Source organism: Rhincodon typus, chromosome 1 (genome assembly GCF_021869965.1).
Source record: "Rhincodon typus isolate 14 chromosome 1, sRhiTyp1.1, whole genome shotgun sequence".
In the NCBI taxonomy this organism is placed as follows: Eukaryota; Metazoa; Chordata; class Chondrichthyes; order Orectolobiformes; family Rhincodontidae; genus Rhincodon; species Rhincodon typus.
This window is the reverse complement of record NC_063332.1, coordinates 100,519,496-100,538,131: the sequence shown is the minus strand read 5'-3', so window position 1 is coordinate 100,538,131 and position 18,636 is coordinate 100,519,496. Positions and strand designations below refer to the sequence as shown.

The following is an 18,636-nucleotide window of genomic DNA, read 5'->3' as shown; positions in this document are numbered from 1 at the left end:
GGGGGAAGAAGGGGATTGAGCCGGAGGGTCTTTCACAGGAGTCTCCCTAGCGTCACTCTACAATTGAGCTAACCAAGCTACTCCCTCTGCCCGCATGCTCCTTCTTTCTTTCTTTCTTTCTTTCTTTCTTTCTCTCTCTCTCTCTCTCCCTCTCCCTCCCTCCCTTCCTTCCTTCCTTCCTTCCTTCCTTATTCTCTTCCATCAACCTGTTCTCCATTACTATATCCTGCTGTGATACTGTTTTCTGAACCTTTACTCTCGAAACACGCACACACTTCACACTTGCCACTACTCTACTCTTACACTACCAGCTCGCTTTGAACATGCGCCGTGCTGGTGAGGTTCCGGATGTGACGTCTCGCTCTCCCATCATCCCCCGCGGGAAGGGGGTGGGGCTGGCGGTAGCGGCGGCGGAGCGCGCGGCCGCGGTTGCTGAGTGACGTCTCTCGGGATGGCGGCTCTGGCGCCGGGAGACCCGAAGCTTGTCTCCATGATCGTTAACCACCTGAAGAGCCAGGGCCTCTTCGACCAGTTCCGCCGCGACTGCCTGGCCGACGTCGATACCAAGGTGAGGTGCTGCAAGGAGCGAGGCTTTGCGGCCTGGAGCCCTCGAGCTCGCTGCTCCCGGTGGATCCGGCCTGGAACCCACCGCCAAACCCCGTCCCTCCCCCCCCATCCCTTTCCAACCTGCCGATGCAGGGGGGTGGTCGGGCCGGCCCGACCCCCGCTGAGCTCCGGGGGAAACAGACCGAGCGCTGCAGCATCGAGAGCCGCTCCCGGAAACCTGCCTGTGTGAGCAAGCGCTGGGTCACCTGCTCTCTGCCTCCAGCACTGCTCAAGTCCCCATGGAGCCGCTCGGGATGGTTCACACCAGAGTTAGAGGTGCTGTGGAAATACCAGTCACTATAGTTGCTGAAGGACCGGAGCCGGGGTGTCTGGATAGTCTGGACATCCAGATCAACTACTACTATGTAACTGAATGGTGGAGCAGACTCCAGGGGCTGAATGGACCTACATCTATCCCTAGCGATGTCCTTAACACTCCGCTGAGTTGAGAGGACATGACTGGTAAACAGTCTTCAGAAAAGGGACGGGGGCGTGGGGATGGGTGTAACGTCCAGAAGTCATTATCGATAATTTTGGCCCCAGACTGTATAAGGAGGTTAGACGTAAACAAGATGTCGATAGTAGTACATTATCATCAGTAGTTTGCTAGAGAAATACATGCATAGGTGTTATTCGTAGGGTTGTTGTTGACTCCATTGGCTGTCTTAGGAAGCATGTCACCCAAGTGCCATTCCCCTGTCCTGTAATCCTGCCTGTTGGTCCTTTTCACATTGCTGTCTAGTTCCCGATTGGATGTGTCAATTGAATTAGGTAGTGCCTACCAGTTCTTGCCACTTGTTGCTTGAAAGACTTTTTCCTCGTCACTTCTGCTTTTCCTAATTAGTTTGTCTGTGTCCCCTCATTCACTATCCTTTCGTAAGTGGGAACATTCTCTCACTGTTTGCGCTGCCCAGACACCTTAAGGTTTTGAAGACTTAAATCATAAAATCCCTACAATGTGGAAGTAGACCATTTGGCCTATCGAGTCTACACTAACTATGCGAGCACATCCCACCCTGACCCACTCCAGTACCCTATCCCTGCTCCCAAGCCCTATCTCCACTCCATGAATTTCCCATGGCTAGTCCACCTGGTCTGCATATCCGAGGACATTATGGCCAATCCACCTAACCTGTACATCTTTGGACTGTGGGCGGAAACCAAAGCACCCAGAGGAAACCCATGCAAACACGGGGAGAATGTGCAAACTCCAAACAGTCAGCCAAAGGTAGAATTAAACCCAGGTCACTGGTGCTGTGAGGCAGTAGTGCTAACCCACAGCCACCATGCTGTCCAATCAGGTCTCCTCTTTTCTCTTCAAGGAGAACATCTCCAATCTATCTTCATGCCTGAAATTCTTCATTTCTGGAATTATTCTTCTAAACCTCTTCTGTACTCACTCCAATGTTTTCATTCCCTTTCTACAGTGTGGCACCCATAAGTAGACACAATTCTACAAATGAGGTGGAGCGACTGTTTTATTTAAGCTTCATAACATAACCTACTTGCTTTTCTACACAATGCATCGTTAATAATGCTTGGGATATTGTGTTTTATCTTGACCTAACCTGCTGAGTTCAATGACACAAGCTCATATACACCTGGATAACTCAGCTGCTACACTTAACAGCAACACTGTCTATATTTTTAGGGTGGTGCGGAGCAGGAGCAAATATCGCTGACCCTATTTAAAACTGCACTCTTTTATGCCATAGTTTTAGGGCAGTCTTGTCTTAGTGATGAGGTAAGTTCTGTAGTCTTCTATTGGAGTGCAACTGTCGTAATTGTTACTATGGACTGAAGACACACCATTGAGGTCTATTTACTACTTTTAACTGACTTTTTTTGGGGTTTCTGCACGAAACTTGAACTACCTATGCTGCTTAGCCTCCTCTCCAGCTATGCTTGTGTCTCTCCACTGCCTCTGCAGTTCAAGCTAGCCCCCCCCCCCCCCCAGTGCGCACAACTCTCTTCGGACAGTGCTCATTCTAATCCACACCCTTGACCCAGAGATTACTCATGTTCTAATACTGTTCACGCTCTATCCCTGCACCCCTCACACTGCTGATTCTTTCACTGCACCCTCAGATTGCCCACTCCCTCCTTGCTCACACAATCGATGCTGGCCCTGCCCACATGCCCAGTGATGCCCTATCCACATGCCCAGTGATGCCCTATCCGCATGCCCAGCACTGTTTCCCTCTGCCCCCCACAACCCCAGCTTTGTGCTTGGGACTTAGCTTAAACCTTCCAACCCTGCCACTTCTCAGAGCTATCCACCTACCCACCAAAAGTTACATAATGCTTGAATTGTTAGCTGCTGTGGTAGGGTTTGAACACTAAGCTCCTAAGCAATTAGCCTGGACCTTTAGTTTTACAAACCTCTGACATTACTGCAATGCCACACCCCCCCCAAAAAAAAAACAAAAACTAAAACCCATATAAGGCCCAAATCCTCCCATCTCTGGCTGTTTGAAGATGGGCTATTATTTGGGAGATGTATTTGCATAGATCCTGATGCCTAGATGCCAGCATAATTGCCCAGGAACTTTAAACGTTTGATTTGCTGACTTTCATTTTCTGGTTGGAACCTCCGCATGACTCTGACACGGTGGACGAAACAGGCAGGACTTACCTCCAGAATTGTTACACCGTTCAATACCTTGCATAAGTTTTTAATGAATATAACTCAGTTGTGCCAACCCACCAGCCGACCCAACAACCAACACCTCCACCCACCACCGTTCATCAATCTACTGAACACATCATCCACTAACTTAGTTACTCATTTACCGAAAGTTTTCAACCTTAAAAACATACCTAAATACGGCAGCTACTGCTGTGAAAAGGAAATTTGTCCTCCCTCCTACCTCTTTCTGTGTCTGCTGATCTTCTCTGGGGATAGATGCTGCCGCTTTGATGCTTAAGTTGAGATTGGAAGGTATAGCTGAAATATTGAATGTAGGCGAACAGCGCTGCAGAGGACAGTCAGCCCTGAGGTGTTCATTAGGAACAGGACGGATGGTGAGTAAGTGCTGAGACTCTCCTGCTTTGTGAAGGGCTATTCTCCTGGGGCTAGCGATGTGACGTAGTTGAGGAATGGAGTAGTGGTCCTCAATGTCAAATGCAATGACCGGCTCCCCAACCAGATGGAGACGTAAAGGGTGATGGTGACGGTCAAACTAAGTACGGGTGATGGGGAGAGATATTCCTGTCACGTTGAGCATACCAGCTTCATGCAGGAGCTGGATGTACCCTGGAAACAAGTGTTACTTAGAGGCATTGAACTGGGAATGTTGTTTGGAGCAGCAGCCATCTTACTCATTCTTCTTCGAATCATCATTGGAATTGGTTTCTGGAGGAAGAGACAGAGTGATCAGCCTGACAGAAACCAGCAGGTTCAGTCCGAGAGCACAGACGCTGGCAGAGACAAGCAAAGATTAACACAGACCAGAAGAGACAGACGGAGATCAACAGAGACTGGCAGAGAACACCATATATGATCAAAGAGTAACAAAGACTAGCAGAGACTGGTGTTGGTCAGCATTCTGTTCCCACATTCTTCTGAACCCATGACTGTCATTGCCAACATGGGAGTGTTTGGTGTCACAGAATGGAAGGAGATCGGAACCTTCCGATATAAAAGTTCCAACTTCTCAGTGATCTTCACTTTGAGGCGGGCCCTTCTCCTGGTCCAGTGCTGGGTCCTGTTTCAGTTACTAACTTTAAAAGATTAATAGAAGCAGTGGAATTGTCCATAAAAAGGAATAGAATAAGTAAGGCCCATAGAGCCTATTCTCTCAATCCAAAAACACATAGCAAGGTCCCAGAAATCTTTATGTGCGGCATCGATGTTCCTTAGACCTTGGCTCATATTGTGCTGAGAATAAATTGACAAATCAGCATGTATGTTTAGAGTTGTGGGTAACTATAAGTTAGGATCTGAACACGAGGTATGACTTTGAGATGAGCTAGTAGCTTTGATAAATAGTTTACTGCTGTACTCTTTACCCTAACTAACAGTAGAATTTTCAAATTTAATCCGTCATGTATAACCAAATCTGTGCTAAAGTGGAAATGGATACAGTTGCCACTAGATGGAGTTGCATGCTAGTAAAAAATATTTTGATCATGGACAGTTCTGTTGTAAAAGATTGTTTCATTTCACTTGGCTGTTCATCCTCCTTGAATTGCTGCAGTGTTTGGAATGTAGGGGAATGGGCAGTACTGTTGGATAAGGAATTAGAGAATTTTGACCCATTGGCAGTGAAGGAACAGAGATATGGTTCCAAGTCTGGACGATGAGCAGCTTGGAGGGGAATTTGCAGATTATAGCGTTCCCCTGCATCTGCTGTAATTATCCTTCTAGGTGGTAGAGGCTGCAAGTTTGAAAGATGTTGTATAAGGAGCCTTGGTGAAATGTTGCAGTACATCTTTAGATGTTATACATCCCTAACATGGTGTCAATGTGGAGGGAGTGAATGATTGTGGATGGGGTACTAAGCAAGTGGATTGCTTCATCTTTAATGATATCAAACTTTGAGTGTTTTCAGGGCTGCACCCACCCACGGAAGTGGGGAATATTCCAGCACACTCCTGACTTGTGCCATGTAGCTGCTGGCAGCTACAGAGACGGGAGACAAATCCCTTGTATGGCTGGTCCAGTTTCTGATCAGTGGTAACCCCAGGGTATTAACTGTGAGGATTCAGTAATTGTAATGCTGTTGAATGTCCAGGAGTGGTGATTGGATAGTCCCTTGTTGAAGATGGAAATTACCTCGTACTATTTGCTTTTAGCAGCCCACGTGTGAATGGTGTCTGGATGCAGATTGCTACAGTATTTGAGGAATCACAAATGGGTCTGAACATTGTACAATCTTCAGTGAATAACATACTTCTGACCTCATGGAGGGAAGGTCATTAGGGAAGCAATTGAAGATGGTTGAGTCTGGGATGCCACTTTGAAGATCTCCTGCAATGATGTCCTGAGCCTGGAATGATTTATACTCAAAAACCACAACCATCATAACATAGAAACTAGGAGCATGAATAGGCCATTCTACCCCCCGACTCAGCTCTGCCATTAATATGATCATGGCTGATTCTGTATCTCAGTGCCATATTCCTGCTGTTTCTCCATACCCCTTCATGCCTTTTGTACTGAAAAATTCAGTTGTTTTTTTTCCTTGAGTACACTGTGATCTGGCCTCCACAGCCTCTTGTGATAGTGAATTCCACAGGTTAATCACGCTTTGAGTGAAAAATCGTTTCTTCATTGCTGTCCTAATTGGCCTATCCTCATATCCTAAGACTGGCCCCTGGTTCTAGACTCCACATTCAGGGGAAGCATCCTGCCTGCATCAAGTCTGCCCAGCCCTTTCAGAATTTTATACATTTCAATTAGATCCCCCTTCAGTCTTCTAAACGTTAGTGAATGTAGGCTCAGTCAAACCAATAGGACAGTCCTGCCACTCCCAATATCAACTTAGTGAAGCTTTGCTGCACTCTCTCCTATTCAAATACATCCTTTCTTAGGAAGGAAGACCAAAACTGCACACAGTACTCCAGATGCAATCCAGCAAGGCCCTGTAAAACTGCAATAAAGACATCCCCACATCTGAACTTGCTTTCTCCTGCAAAGAATAATATCATTTTCTTAATCTTTTACTGGGTACAAGGACATCTGGATCCCTTTATACATCCACACTTCAATATATCACCGTTTAAGTAATATTGTGCCCTTTTGAGTTTCACATTTATCCACATAATACCACGTGTACCATGTGTTTGTCCATTTGCTTAACTTGTCTTGATCGACTTGAAGCTTCCTAGTATCCTTCTCACAATTTACAATTGCAGCTAGTTTTTTGTTGTCAGCAAACTTGAAAATATTGCATTTGGTTCCAACATCATTTATATATAGCCAGCCCAAGAACTGATCCTTGAGGTATACCACTAGTCACCACCTACCTGGAAGACAATCCATTTATTCTCACACACAAAAACAGAAATAGCTGGAAAAGCTCAGCAGATCTGGCAGCATGTGTGGAGAAAAGTCAGAATTAATACTTCCTTGACTCAGAGATAGCAAGACTGCAGATGCTGGAGTCAGACAACAGTGTGGAGCTGGAGGAACACAGCATGTCAGGCAGCATCAGAGGAGTAGGAAAATTGACATTTCACGTCAGGACCTATCTTCAGAACTGGGGAGGGGGAAAGCGAGCTGGGAAATAAATAGGAGGAAGAGGGGTGGGGCTGGGGAAAGATAGGTGAGATGGTGATAAGTGGATGCAGGTAGGAAGTAGTGGTGATTGGTCAGTGGGATGGGTGGGGCGGATAGGTGGGAGAGAAGATGGACAGGTTGTGTCAGGTCAAGGAGGCGGGAGGGAGGAGGGGTGGGGCTGAGGAAAGGTAGGTGGCGTGGTAACACCTTTCACCCCAACCTCAAACTCACCTGGACCATCTCCGATACCACCCTACCCATCTTGGACCTCTTCATTTGCATCGCTGGTAATCATCTCAACACCGACATCTATTTCAAATCCACCGACTCCCATAGCTACCTGCACCACACGACCTGTCACACCCTCCTGCAAGAATGTGATCACATACTCCCAATTCCTCTGCCACATCTGCTCCTAAGATGGAGCGTTCTATTCCCAGGCATCCCGGATGTCCTCTTATTTCAAGGACCGCAACTTCCCCCTCCCCCCACGATCAAAAATGCCCTCAACCGCATCTCTTGCATTTCCCTCGCTTCTCCCCTCAAAACCCCTTCTCCCAACAAATATAAAGACAGAATCGCTCTGATCCGCACATGCCACCCCACCAACGTCCACATCAAGGGTCTCATTCTCCAACACTTGCGCCAACTACAATCCGACCTCCTGACTAAAGAGATATTTCCCTCACCACCCCTATCTGCCTTCCGTAAGGACCGCTCATGCTGTGACTCCCTTGTCCGCTCTACACTCCCCACTAACCCCACCACACCCGGCACCTTTCCCTGCAACCTGCAAGAAATGCTACACCTGCCCCAACACCTCCCCCCTCACCTCCATCCAAGTCCCAAAGCAAACTTTTCATATCTGACAGGGGTTTACCTGTACATCCTCAAACCTGGTCTACTGTATCCGTTGCACATGATGTGGTCTCCTCTATATCAGTGAGACCAAGCGCAGACTTGGGGACCAGTTCGTGGAGTATCTGCGCTCTGTACTCGATAATTGACAACACCTTCCGGTCGCCAGCCATTTTAACTCCCCCTCCAAGTCCCTAGATATGTCCAGCCTGGGCTGCCGCTAGTGCTACAATGACACCACATGCAAACTGGAGGAGCAACACCTCATATTCCGCCTCAGGAGCCTACAGCCTGATGGCCTAAACATGGAATTCACCAGCTTTAAAATCTCCCCACCCTCGGCCTCATCCCACATCCAAACATCCCTCTTATCCCTGCCTCCTTGACATCACACAACCTGTCCATTATCTTCCCAATTATCCGCCCCACCGACCCTGACCCCGACCCCAACCCCGACCAGTCCCCACCACTCCACCTGCATCCACCTTTCACCATCCCACCTACCTTTCCCCAGCCCCAACCCTCTTCTCTCTATTTATTTCCAAGCTCCCTTCCTCCTCCCCAGTTCTGAAGAAGGGCCCTGATTTGAAATGTCAACTTTCTGATACTGCCTGACCTGCTGTGTTCCTCTAGCTCCACACTATGTTGTCTCTGCCACTTCCTCAGAACTGGCGTTTCTTCTCACTTTATTTCTGGTCTGTCAACCAATTCTCAATCCATGCCAGGTGTTTTTCTAACCCCTACTTCCATGTGCTTTAATGTTGCACACTAACTTCCTATGTGGGACCATAATCAAAAGCTGTCTTGAAACCGAAATTTGACATCCATTGGTTTGGCCTTATCTTTTGAATGATCATCATCAAAAGATAGCCAAGTATGATTTCCCTTTCATAAACCCACACTGACTTTGTCGCATTCCGTTAATGCTTTCCAAATGTTCCATTATCACATATTTTGTAAATTTTCCCCGCTACTGATATTAGGCTAACTGGTTGATAATTTTCTTTTTTTTTCTCTCCCTCTTTTTTAAAATTAGGGTTAAATTTGCCTCCAACTGTAGAAACTGCCCCAGAGTTCAATTAAATTTGGAAGATGAGGACAGGGGATTTTCAGCATTTATTCTCATTAATTTCTCCAGTTAACTTCTCACTAGATCCTTGATTCCTTAACATTTCCGCAAAATTGTTTGTGTTCTCTTTTGTGAAGACAGAACCAAGGTATGTGTTCAGTTCTTCTGATATTTCTTTACTCCCTAATAAATTCATCATTTCTAACTGTAAGGGACTTGCATTTGTCTTCACTAATCTTTCTGTCTCACATATTTACTGCAAGTTTACTCTCGTACTCTATTACTTCACCCTTGATCAATCTTTTTGTCCTGTTTTGCTGAACTCTAAACTACTGCCGGTCCCTTAGGCTGGCACTTTTATATGTCACCTCTTTGAATCTTATAGCGCCCCTCATTTCTTTTGTGAGCCATTGTTGTGCTCTCTCCTGTTTTAATTTTGCACCAGATGGGGATGAATAATTGCATACATTCCTTAAATAGTTACCATTGCCTATCCACTGCCAGCCATTTTACTAAGGTTCCACAACCCATTATTGGCAACACACACCTCATATCGTTATAGTTCCTTTTACCTAAATTCAGGACCCTAGTTTCAATTTCAACTTCGTCACTCTGTGCCTTAATGAATAATTCCAAAACTTTATGGTTGCTCTTCCCCAATGGATTTCACACAGTAAGATTGTTAAATAATACTTTGTTGCATAACACCTAGTCTAGGGTGACCTGCTTTCTTCTTGTTTCCTTAACATATTGGTCTAAAACACCATCATGCATACATTAAATGAAATCTTCTTCCACAGTGCTATGTTAATTTGGTTTGTCCAATCTAAGTGTAGAATAAAATATACATGATTGCAGTTGTATCCTTATTACCCTGATACTGCTCACCTAAGAACCCATGTACACTTGTGAAACAGAAATGATGAGTGGGCTGGAGTTGGTGCTAGTTAGGATATGTGTACCAGAAGCAACATTGTGAGAACAGGTAATTGGAACCACTGTTGGTGATTCTCTGCAAATGCATTAAGAGTTGCAACATCTTTTAAAGGGTTGATTGTGCAGGTAATGACTAGAATGAGCTTTTTCTGGTGAGTTTAGTCCACATCTGGCACAGAAGTACATACAATACATTCCGATGGTTAGGCAGGCAACGAAAAGCTACTTTTGTGAATTGGTGCACCTAAAAAGCAGCTTTTGTACGTTCATGTTTAACTGCACATCACACCAGCCAAAGTTTCAGTACCATTGATACATGAATAGCAGTTAGACTTACTGTCTTGATGGGAAAACCTGGCTAAATATTTCTACATTTGAAAGTGTTGCATTAAAAGAAGACACGCCACGCCTGAGAGGCTTCTATCAATCTCAGCAATAATAGTGCCATAACTCTCATACCGCATTGCTATTTTGTGTACTGAATCTTCACTAGCATTCAGCACTGAGAATTCCTTTTTATATCTTGAATATTTTTGGAATGATAGTGCATACAGTTAATATTTTGGTAATTAAATTAATCCAGATATGTATAAAGTGGAGTTGTTTAGGTGGTAATGTCTCTTTTCCTGTTCGGTAAATCATTCTTTGCTTAAATTCAGAGAAATTAGCAATCCATAGATTTTTGTACAGATGGACCAGCAAAGGGAAAATACTAAAGGAGATAGTAGTATTCTTGTTTCCTTGAGCTTCATATAAAAGTTTTAATGACAATTCCTTGTGAAGCTATCAAGTAAGTAACTTCAAAGATTTTGTAATATTAATGACATACAGGTTACAGCAAACTTTATTAACTGGCACCTATGGGAACAGGAGTGTACCATTCGATCAAGTATTCCAGCTGATAGAGATCCACATAATCAATGTTAAAACACAAACTAAGTAATAGAAACACAATGAAAGGGGTATCCACATCACTGCTATACTTTGTTTACCGCATAAATCACTTAAATAATAATGCAACTTTGCCATAAAAAAAAACTTACTGACAGAGAGAGAGCCTTTTTACTAGCACCCTCAGCTGACTACTCGGACATTGCGAAGATCGCGGTAGTATGGTAAACTTCTGGTATTTGAGGTGTATAATTTTTGCCACTATTGCATTGAATATTAATGAGCCTGTTAATGCGTTTGTCTTGTCTTTGCATTCCCTCTTGAAAGATATCTATCAGATTAGTTTAGCATGATTTTAAGTTTTTGTAATCCAAATGACTATTTTTTGCTGAGTCTAATTGCCCCTTCATTACTTTTATCTTCTTTATCACTAAATTGCTGTTTGGTCTACAATTTCCAGATTTGTTTTATCTCAGTTTTCTATATGGAGAAAGTATTTGCTGTTTGCCACTCCTAAGTGCACATGAAATGGAAGTGAATTAGGCCATTTCACCTACTGAGGCTGCTCGACCATTCACTACATTTGTGGCTTCAGTTCCACTTTCCTTCCTCGTCCTGAACCCCTGCAGATCAAACTATAAAGTAACTCAGTTTCTAATATATTCAGTGGCCCAGCCTCAACTACTTGTTGTGTAAAGAGTTTCAAAGATTAATGCCTCTTGAGAGAAGAAATTTCACTTCCACTCTGTCCTGAATGGGACACACCTTATTCTGAAACAGAACCCCCGCCCCATTCTAGATTTCCTAACAAAGGGAAACATTCAGCGTCTATCCTGTGAAACCCCCCTCAATCTCTTGTGTTTCAATAAGATCACCTTTCATTTTTCTAAATTTCACTGAGTATAGGCCTAACCTATTCAACCTTTCCTATCCCCTCTCCATGCTAATGGATCATCCCTCTAACATTATGAGTTTGTTATTTTGTGGACTAACCTTTTATGCTGTGCCATATCAAATGTGTTTTGGATGTTGTTTGTTGTATCTACTGGTTCTCTGTTAATCTATTCTAAATCTTCAAAGAATTCTAACTAATTTGTCAAATTCCCTTTCATGAAAATGCGTTGGGTCTGCATGACTGTATTGTGGTTTTCTAAATACCGTATACTTCTATATCACTAATGATTTCAACATTTTGTAATGACGAATATCAGGAGAGCTGGCTATTCTATCCTGTCTTCCTCCTTGAATAAGTATGTTGCATTTGCTATGTCCCAATCCATGGGACCTGCAGAAATATGGGAATCTGGAAGATTGCAACCAATATATTATGTACAGCCACTTTGCTTAAAAGTCTCGGATGCAGGCTATGAGGTCTTGGTAGGGGGGTGTGCTTTGTTAAACTTTAGCTGATTTGATTTCTTAGTTCCTTTCTTGTGGTAGAAATTCTTTTGTGTTTGGCCTGAATGTCAGTAGATCAAAGGTAAGAGAGTTTAATCCTAATGTAGAAACTAATTTTGTTTGTAGTTAGCATTTAACTGAAATGTACAGTTCAAATTCTAAAGTTTTCAATCTTAAGCAGGCTTTTAATACAGTCTCCACTGGAAGAATAGTTTGGTTTAGTTAATTAAAAAAGTGGTTGAAAATTGTTTCTCTGACTGGGTGAGATGGAATTTTTGTGCTGGCAGCATACAAAAGTAGCCAATGAAAGGGCATTGTGGCACACTGATAGAGTCCTTACCTATGGTCCAGGTTCGAGTCCCACGTCAGGATGTTGTGGCCTCAGGTGTCATAACACATCCAAACGGGTTGATTATTAAGATTTTTTTTTAAAATCCCAAATTGGTTGTCAGTGTAACTCTTCAAACATTCAGAATTAACTACCTGTTAACAGAATTAACTGTTGTCCAGTTGCAGAATCAGATCAAATGTCCGGCACTGTGATACAAGTTTTGCAATCACGGGCCAGTTGTGTATGGTCAGTACCTTGCTTACTGTGAACATTTGAAGAGATATGCTGTTTGGGGACTGACCCATCACTGAAATTCTGATACGCATTATTACATTGTGTCACACTGCATTTAGGTTCTTCATGGCAATACCTCTACCAATCAGTCCACTTGCCAAATGGCACACTCCTCTTTTACCATACACATGTTGGTTTTTCCCCTTTATTGGTACTTTTGTGAATTGTCTTGACTGAGTGCGAGACAGATATCTTTGATAAAATGTATTTTTTCAGCAGCACTCAGTTATATAATCCAATAAAATAATTAAGTAGCTAATTAGAATGCATTAAGGATAGCTGGACAGGTGATGTGTCATAGCTGCAGCCTATGCGAGCTCCTAGACAATAGTTTGAATCAAGAATATTAACTGTTTCAAGTTTGAGCAGCTTTGGCTCAGAGTTTGAGCTGGCGGCTGAACTACAAACACCGTAACACGCCATGGTGGGGCATTCTTTGAACCAAGAAGCAGTCATGCATCTTAGAATCGGACCTTCTGATTCAGTCAACTTTCAGAGACAGACAGCGTTACTGTGAGTGATGCAGGTAACAGACGTGGTATGTAGATTCTATTTCATGGGATACTATCACCAGGACTCTGAAAGTAGGATCTATGTTGTTTGTACACTGTGCACCCAAACAGTACTGGGGTTGTTTTAACAAGCCACATAACTAGAGAAGTACAGACAGATGCGAATGGGTTCTGTTCTGGCATTCACTCGCAAGTTGACTTCTACATGAGTTGGAATACAATACAGGACACTGTAAAGCAGCTGTTTGTAAGTACAGGAAATGTTTGTATGCCAGGTCTTTAAAATTGCACACTTGGATGGGTTTGCATTCATAAGTACAGGTGTTGATAGGTCAAGGACCCCCTGTATAGAGGATTTTAAATTGAACAAAGGGGCCAAAGGATCAAATTTGTGGTATATTAAAGAGCCTAGATGAGACAAAAAGGAAAGGAATTAACATGGGAAATGACAATTGGATGATAGAAAGTACGAATCTAAAAGTAAATCATAGATAAAGCTAGAGGTTGCAGAAAGAATAAAGGGATAACACTATGATATTGTATCTGAATACACCAAGCATTCTAAACAAAATAGGTGAACTGGGAGCATAAATAGGAATATGTATGATTTGGTGGCCATTACAGACACCTGACTGCAGATGACATGGATTACCTTGAAGGCTGAATATTGAAGGAGGCAGGAAGCTAGGAAAAGGAGAAGGGGTGGTTAATGATATACAGGGATGTCCTAACTCAGGAAACCAGGGAGTGGAAACAATAGGGATAGAGGTAAGAAATGATAAAGGCAAGGAGTAACTTGTGGCAGTACAGGGCCCTATCAGTAACCACACAATAGGGTGGAGCATTAAGGAAAAAATAAGGGAGATTGTCAAAAAGAAGGGTGATAAGCATGAGATTTTTTTAATCTGCATCTAATCATAATCTTCATATCTGGAAAAGTTAGATGAGCCAGGGTGCCTAAATGACTTCAGAGAATGTTTTTTTGTGATCGTTTCTTTGGACCATATGTTCTGGAGCTAACCTAAGTCCAAACTACACTAAGCTTGGTTATTGTGCAACAAGACAGGATTAATTGATCTTAAAGTGTACATGACCCCATGTAGCAGCGGCATAATGGGATGGAATTTTATATTCAGTTTGAGGGAGATTGGAATGGGTGTGAGATTATCTTCTTAAACATTTAATAAGGGAAATTATGTGCACAAAAGCAGACCAGGCTAAACTGAATTGTGAAATTAGGTTAAAGATAGGAAAGTAGAGATGTAATGGCAGACTTTTAAGGGAATGTCACCAAATGAACAAAAATAAGTTCCAAAGACTAAGAAAAATTTCAGGGAATGAAATGTGTAAAATTAAGGGGCACCCATTTAAAACTGAGTTGAGGCAAAATTTTTACTCTCAGGGGTCATGAATCTTCTGAACCCTTTTCCTGAAAAGATAGTGGAAGCAGTCTCTGAATATTTTGAAGGCAGACTATTGGTAATGGTTAGAAGATGGGCAGGAATGTTGATGTGCAATCTTGAGGGGCTGAATGGCTTATTCCTGTTCTTTGCTGTATGCAAGTTCCTCCCTCCCTTTTTCTCTAGTTAGGATCTACCCTGGTAGATGAAGCATAATATGGTTAATATAAGGTTATCCACATTGGTAGCAAAAACAGAAAGACAGGTTATTATCTGAATGACAATAGATTGAGACAGGGGGAGGTGCAGCAAGACATGGAAACCTGTACACCTGTTGCTGAAAATGCAGGTGCAGCAGGTGGTGAGTACAAATGCCTTCATAGTGAGAGGATTTGAGTACAGGAGTAGGGAAGTCTTGCTGCAATTGAATGGGGGATTGGTGAGACCATACCTGGTGTACTGTGAGCAGTTTTGGTCTCCTTTTCTGAGGAAAGGTGTTCTGCCTGTGGAGAGAGTACAACAAAGGTTTACCTGACTGATTCCTGGGATGACAGGACTGATACAAGAAGAGACTGGATTGGTTAAGACTGTATTGACTAGAGTTTAGAAGAATGAGGAGAGGTTCCATTAAAAACCTATAAAATTCTAACACGACTAAACAGGATAGATGCAAGAAGGATCTTCTTAATGACTGGGGAGTCCAGAACCAGGTGTGACAGCCTAAAGATGGAAGGGAGGCCATTTAGGACTGAGATGAGGATTTTTTTCACTGAGAATGTAAGCCTGTGGAATTCTCTGCCACAGAAAGTATTGAGGCCAAAACATTGAATGTTTCAAGAAGGAATTAGATACAGTTCTTGGGACTAAAGGGATCAAAGGTTATGAGGAAAAAGGAGGAAGAGGGTTCTACATTGGATAATCATCTATGATTGTACTGAATGGCTCGAAGGGCCGAATGGTCTACTCTTGCTCCTGTTTTCAATGATGGTATGTTTCTACTCTTCCTGGGGTACTTTTATGTATTTTGTATCATGAAAACCTAGACAAAAGATTTGTTCATGTCTGCCATTTCCTTGTTTCCCATTATTAGTTCCGATGTCTCATCCTCTAAGGAGCCTGTATTTACTTAACCATTCTCTTCCTTTTTATATTTGGAGAAGCTCTGTCTTTATTTTTACTCATATTTTCATTTTAATTTCCCTTTTTTCAGTCATACTTTACAACTTCTAAAATTTTCAATTCTCTGTCTTAATCTTCAGGGTTATAGACCCTTTTACAATCCCACTGAGAGATCTTTAATTGGGTGCACCTACTTCCCTCCCCTGCCATTGCTAAATGTGTAGTATCTGCCATTATTGCTTGCCAGACCTGTCCTGTCTGTACACAGTATCAAAACCAGAAGTTACTGGAAAAGCTGAGTAGGTCTGGCAGCATCTGTGAAGGAAAATCAGAATTAACGTTTCTGGTCTGGTTCAGAATTAACGTTTTGAGTCTGATGTCCTTTCCTCAGAACTGCCCTCTCTAGCCATGTTTCTGCAATTCTTTCTGCATCATGGTACTCTTTACAAATTACTTAATTTACCATTTTTGTTGTGGATACTATGCACATTGCTGTATCAATGGTATAAGTTTAAAAGAAAATAATTTTCTGCTTTTAATTTTGTTCCTTTTATGCTTCATTATTATCTGATTTCTGGCCATTTGTGTTATTTTTATTCCTTCCTTTAGTCTGTCCTTCAGTTTCCATTTGTAATTTTTACTTTAGGTTTCTGTTATTTCAGGCAATCCTGATCTCTCTCTCTGTCTGCTTTCCTGTCCCTCTCCCTCACCCCATAAGTATAACTTTAATTTATTTGACCGATTTCAACATTGTCTTGATGTGGAGGTTCTAGTGTTGGACTGGGTTGGACAAAGTCAGAAGTCAGACGACACAAGGTTATAGTCCAGCAGGTTTATTTTAAATCACAAGCTTTTGGAACGTTGCTCCTTTGTCAGGTGAAATCTGATGAAGGAGCAGTGCTTTGAAAGTTTGTGATTGCAAATAAACCTTTTGGACTGTAACCTGGTGTCATGTGACTTCTAACATTGTCTTGCATTGTGTTAAAGTCTGTTCTACTCTTGCTCGCTAAAGCAAACAAAAAGGCATGTATGCAACATAGTAAGTTGTTTTTCTTTGTTTTTAGCCTGCATATCAGAACTTACGGCAGCGAGTGGATAACTTTGTGTCCAACCATCTTGCAAGCCACACGTGGAGCCCTCATCTGAACAAGAATCAGCTAAGGAACAGTCTTAGACAGATGGTTCTACAGTAGGTGTCAGAATGCAGGAAATATTCTTTTATTACAGGTTTTAAAAATAATTATTGTATAGGATTAGGGATTTACTTAAGGAAGTTCTGTTAGAATGCCTTTGGATTTTCTTGTAGAATTGTTACACTCAGGAACATGCTAATAATTTGTAGAAATGCCTCAAGAATAATTTGAAAAAGAAAATCAAGGTGATTTAAAGGTGAATTAAGTGTTGGGAACAAGCTAGGCTGACTTGAATGCTATAGAACAAAACAGTTAATGTTAAAACTGTCATCTTTCAGATGAGATGTTAAATTGAAGTTTATATGCATCACCAAATAAACATAATAGACCACATGTATTACTTAAAATAAGTGTTTTTCTGTTTCTCTGGCCAATATTTCTCCCTCATTCTGCACTTCTTATTTGTGGCTTTAGCTGTTTGTTGGACTTTATGTAGTCATTGGTTTGTTTTGAAGCATCTTTGGCACGTCCTCTGAATATAACACAGTGCACATTAATGCATTTTTTCTTTTGAAGTGTTAATGGATGTAAAATATCTGGCTTTTAAGCGAGAGAAGCAAGATGAGGAAAGTTTGCAGATGCACTTACAAATAGTAGTTACTATGCAGCTGGAAGGTCTATCACTGATGCACATGGAAGAGATAATAGATTAGTGCTGGAGGACTGCGTGTTTTAAGTTGGGACTGGTGGCTGGAAGAGGATGCAGTAAGAACATAAGGATAAAATAGAGTTTAGTCAGCAAGTATTTTGAATTTGATACATCAAAGCACAGGAGCAATGGAGGTTTGAGGGTGGAGTGTTTGCTGAATGGAAATTAATGCAGAATACAATCTGTATGAAGGAGCTTTAAGTGAGTTAGATTTTGTCTGAAGATCTTCAGAGGCAAATATGAAAGTTTACTTTATTTTACATCTGCTATTCTACTTCAGTTACCAAGAGTGAGTAGAAGGATGTGCGATTTTGAAATCCTCAGTCTATAACTTGCTTATTGGAGGTATTGTACCACCAAATGTGACAGTTTGCTAAGTTAATGCAAAAGCTAAGATGTGCCCTGTGACATTACTACTGGAATAATTGATCTAGGATTGTATAAGGAACAAATATATAGTCAATACGATGTTTTTGTGGCCATTTACTTATTCTTTTGAACATGATTTTGAAAGAGAATCCATTGGTCATCTTAAATTACCATCAAACTTTTAAAAAATTAATGCCGTTTTCCCAATCGCCTTTCATATAAATTCCTCTATCTCCTTTGGCTTTTCTTACTGCCTCTGCATTTGTGGTCCAACCCTTCCAAAAGACCACCTCTTACCATTTCATCTTATTTACCAATTACATCCCCATCCCTTTTTTAAGCACAATTTGCCTGTGGAAACATATCTTCCGGCAGCAAAGGTTTCTGCTGTTTTCATTGAAAGAGCATTAACTAAGGTTGGGATTTACAATCATGTTGTTGTGACGGACATTATGGACCAGACTAAACCCCCTTAAAAATATATTAAGATAGCCTAGACCCCAACTTTTTCATATTTTTGAAGGCATTGCGTTCAGGATGCAATTCGACTACCAGCTTTGAAGCAAAACACACTTTATTCTTACATTATTGTTAAAACACAAACAAAAGAAAGAAGAATTGGAAGAACTTAACTCTATTGAGAAACTTAACAGAATAATAGATTATTTATCTACAAAACAGCAACTGTTCCAATATAGTAACATCCCACAAACACACCCTTAGCAAAGACAAATTCAGTAAAATAGATTGTCCCACATGCAATTCTAGCAGCATTGAGAACCCAAGTT

At 42.0% G+C, this 18,636-nt stretch overlaps 1 protein-coding gene across 1 annotated transcript; it reads left to right on the top strand.

Moving 5' to 3' along the window:
- The first annotated feature begins 389 nt into the window (after positions 1-389).
- LOC125484885 (biorientation of chromosomes in cell division protein 1-like 1) lies at positions 390-16,830 on the top strand. Its single transcript, XM_048605444.1, has 2 exons — positions 390-568; positions 16,702-16,830. Exons 1-2 carry the CDS (start codon positions 452-454, stop codon positions 16,828-16,830), a joined length of 246 nt encoding a protein of 81 aa, XP_048461401.1. The 5' UTR covers positions 390-451.
- Positions 16,831-18,636: the final 1,806 nt, after the last annotated feature.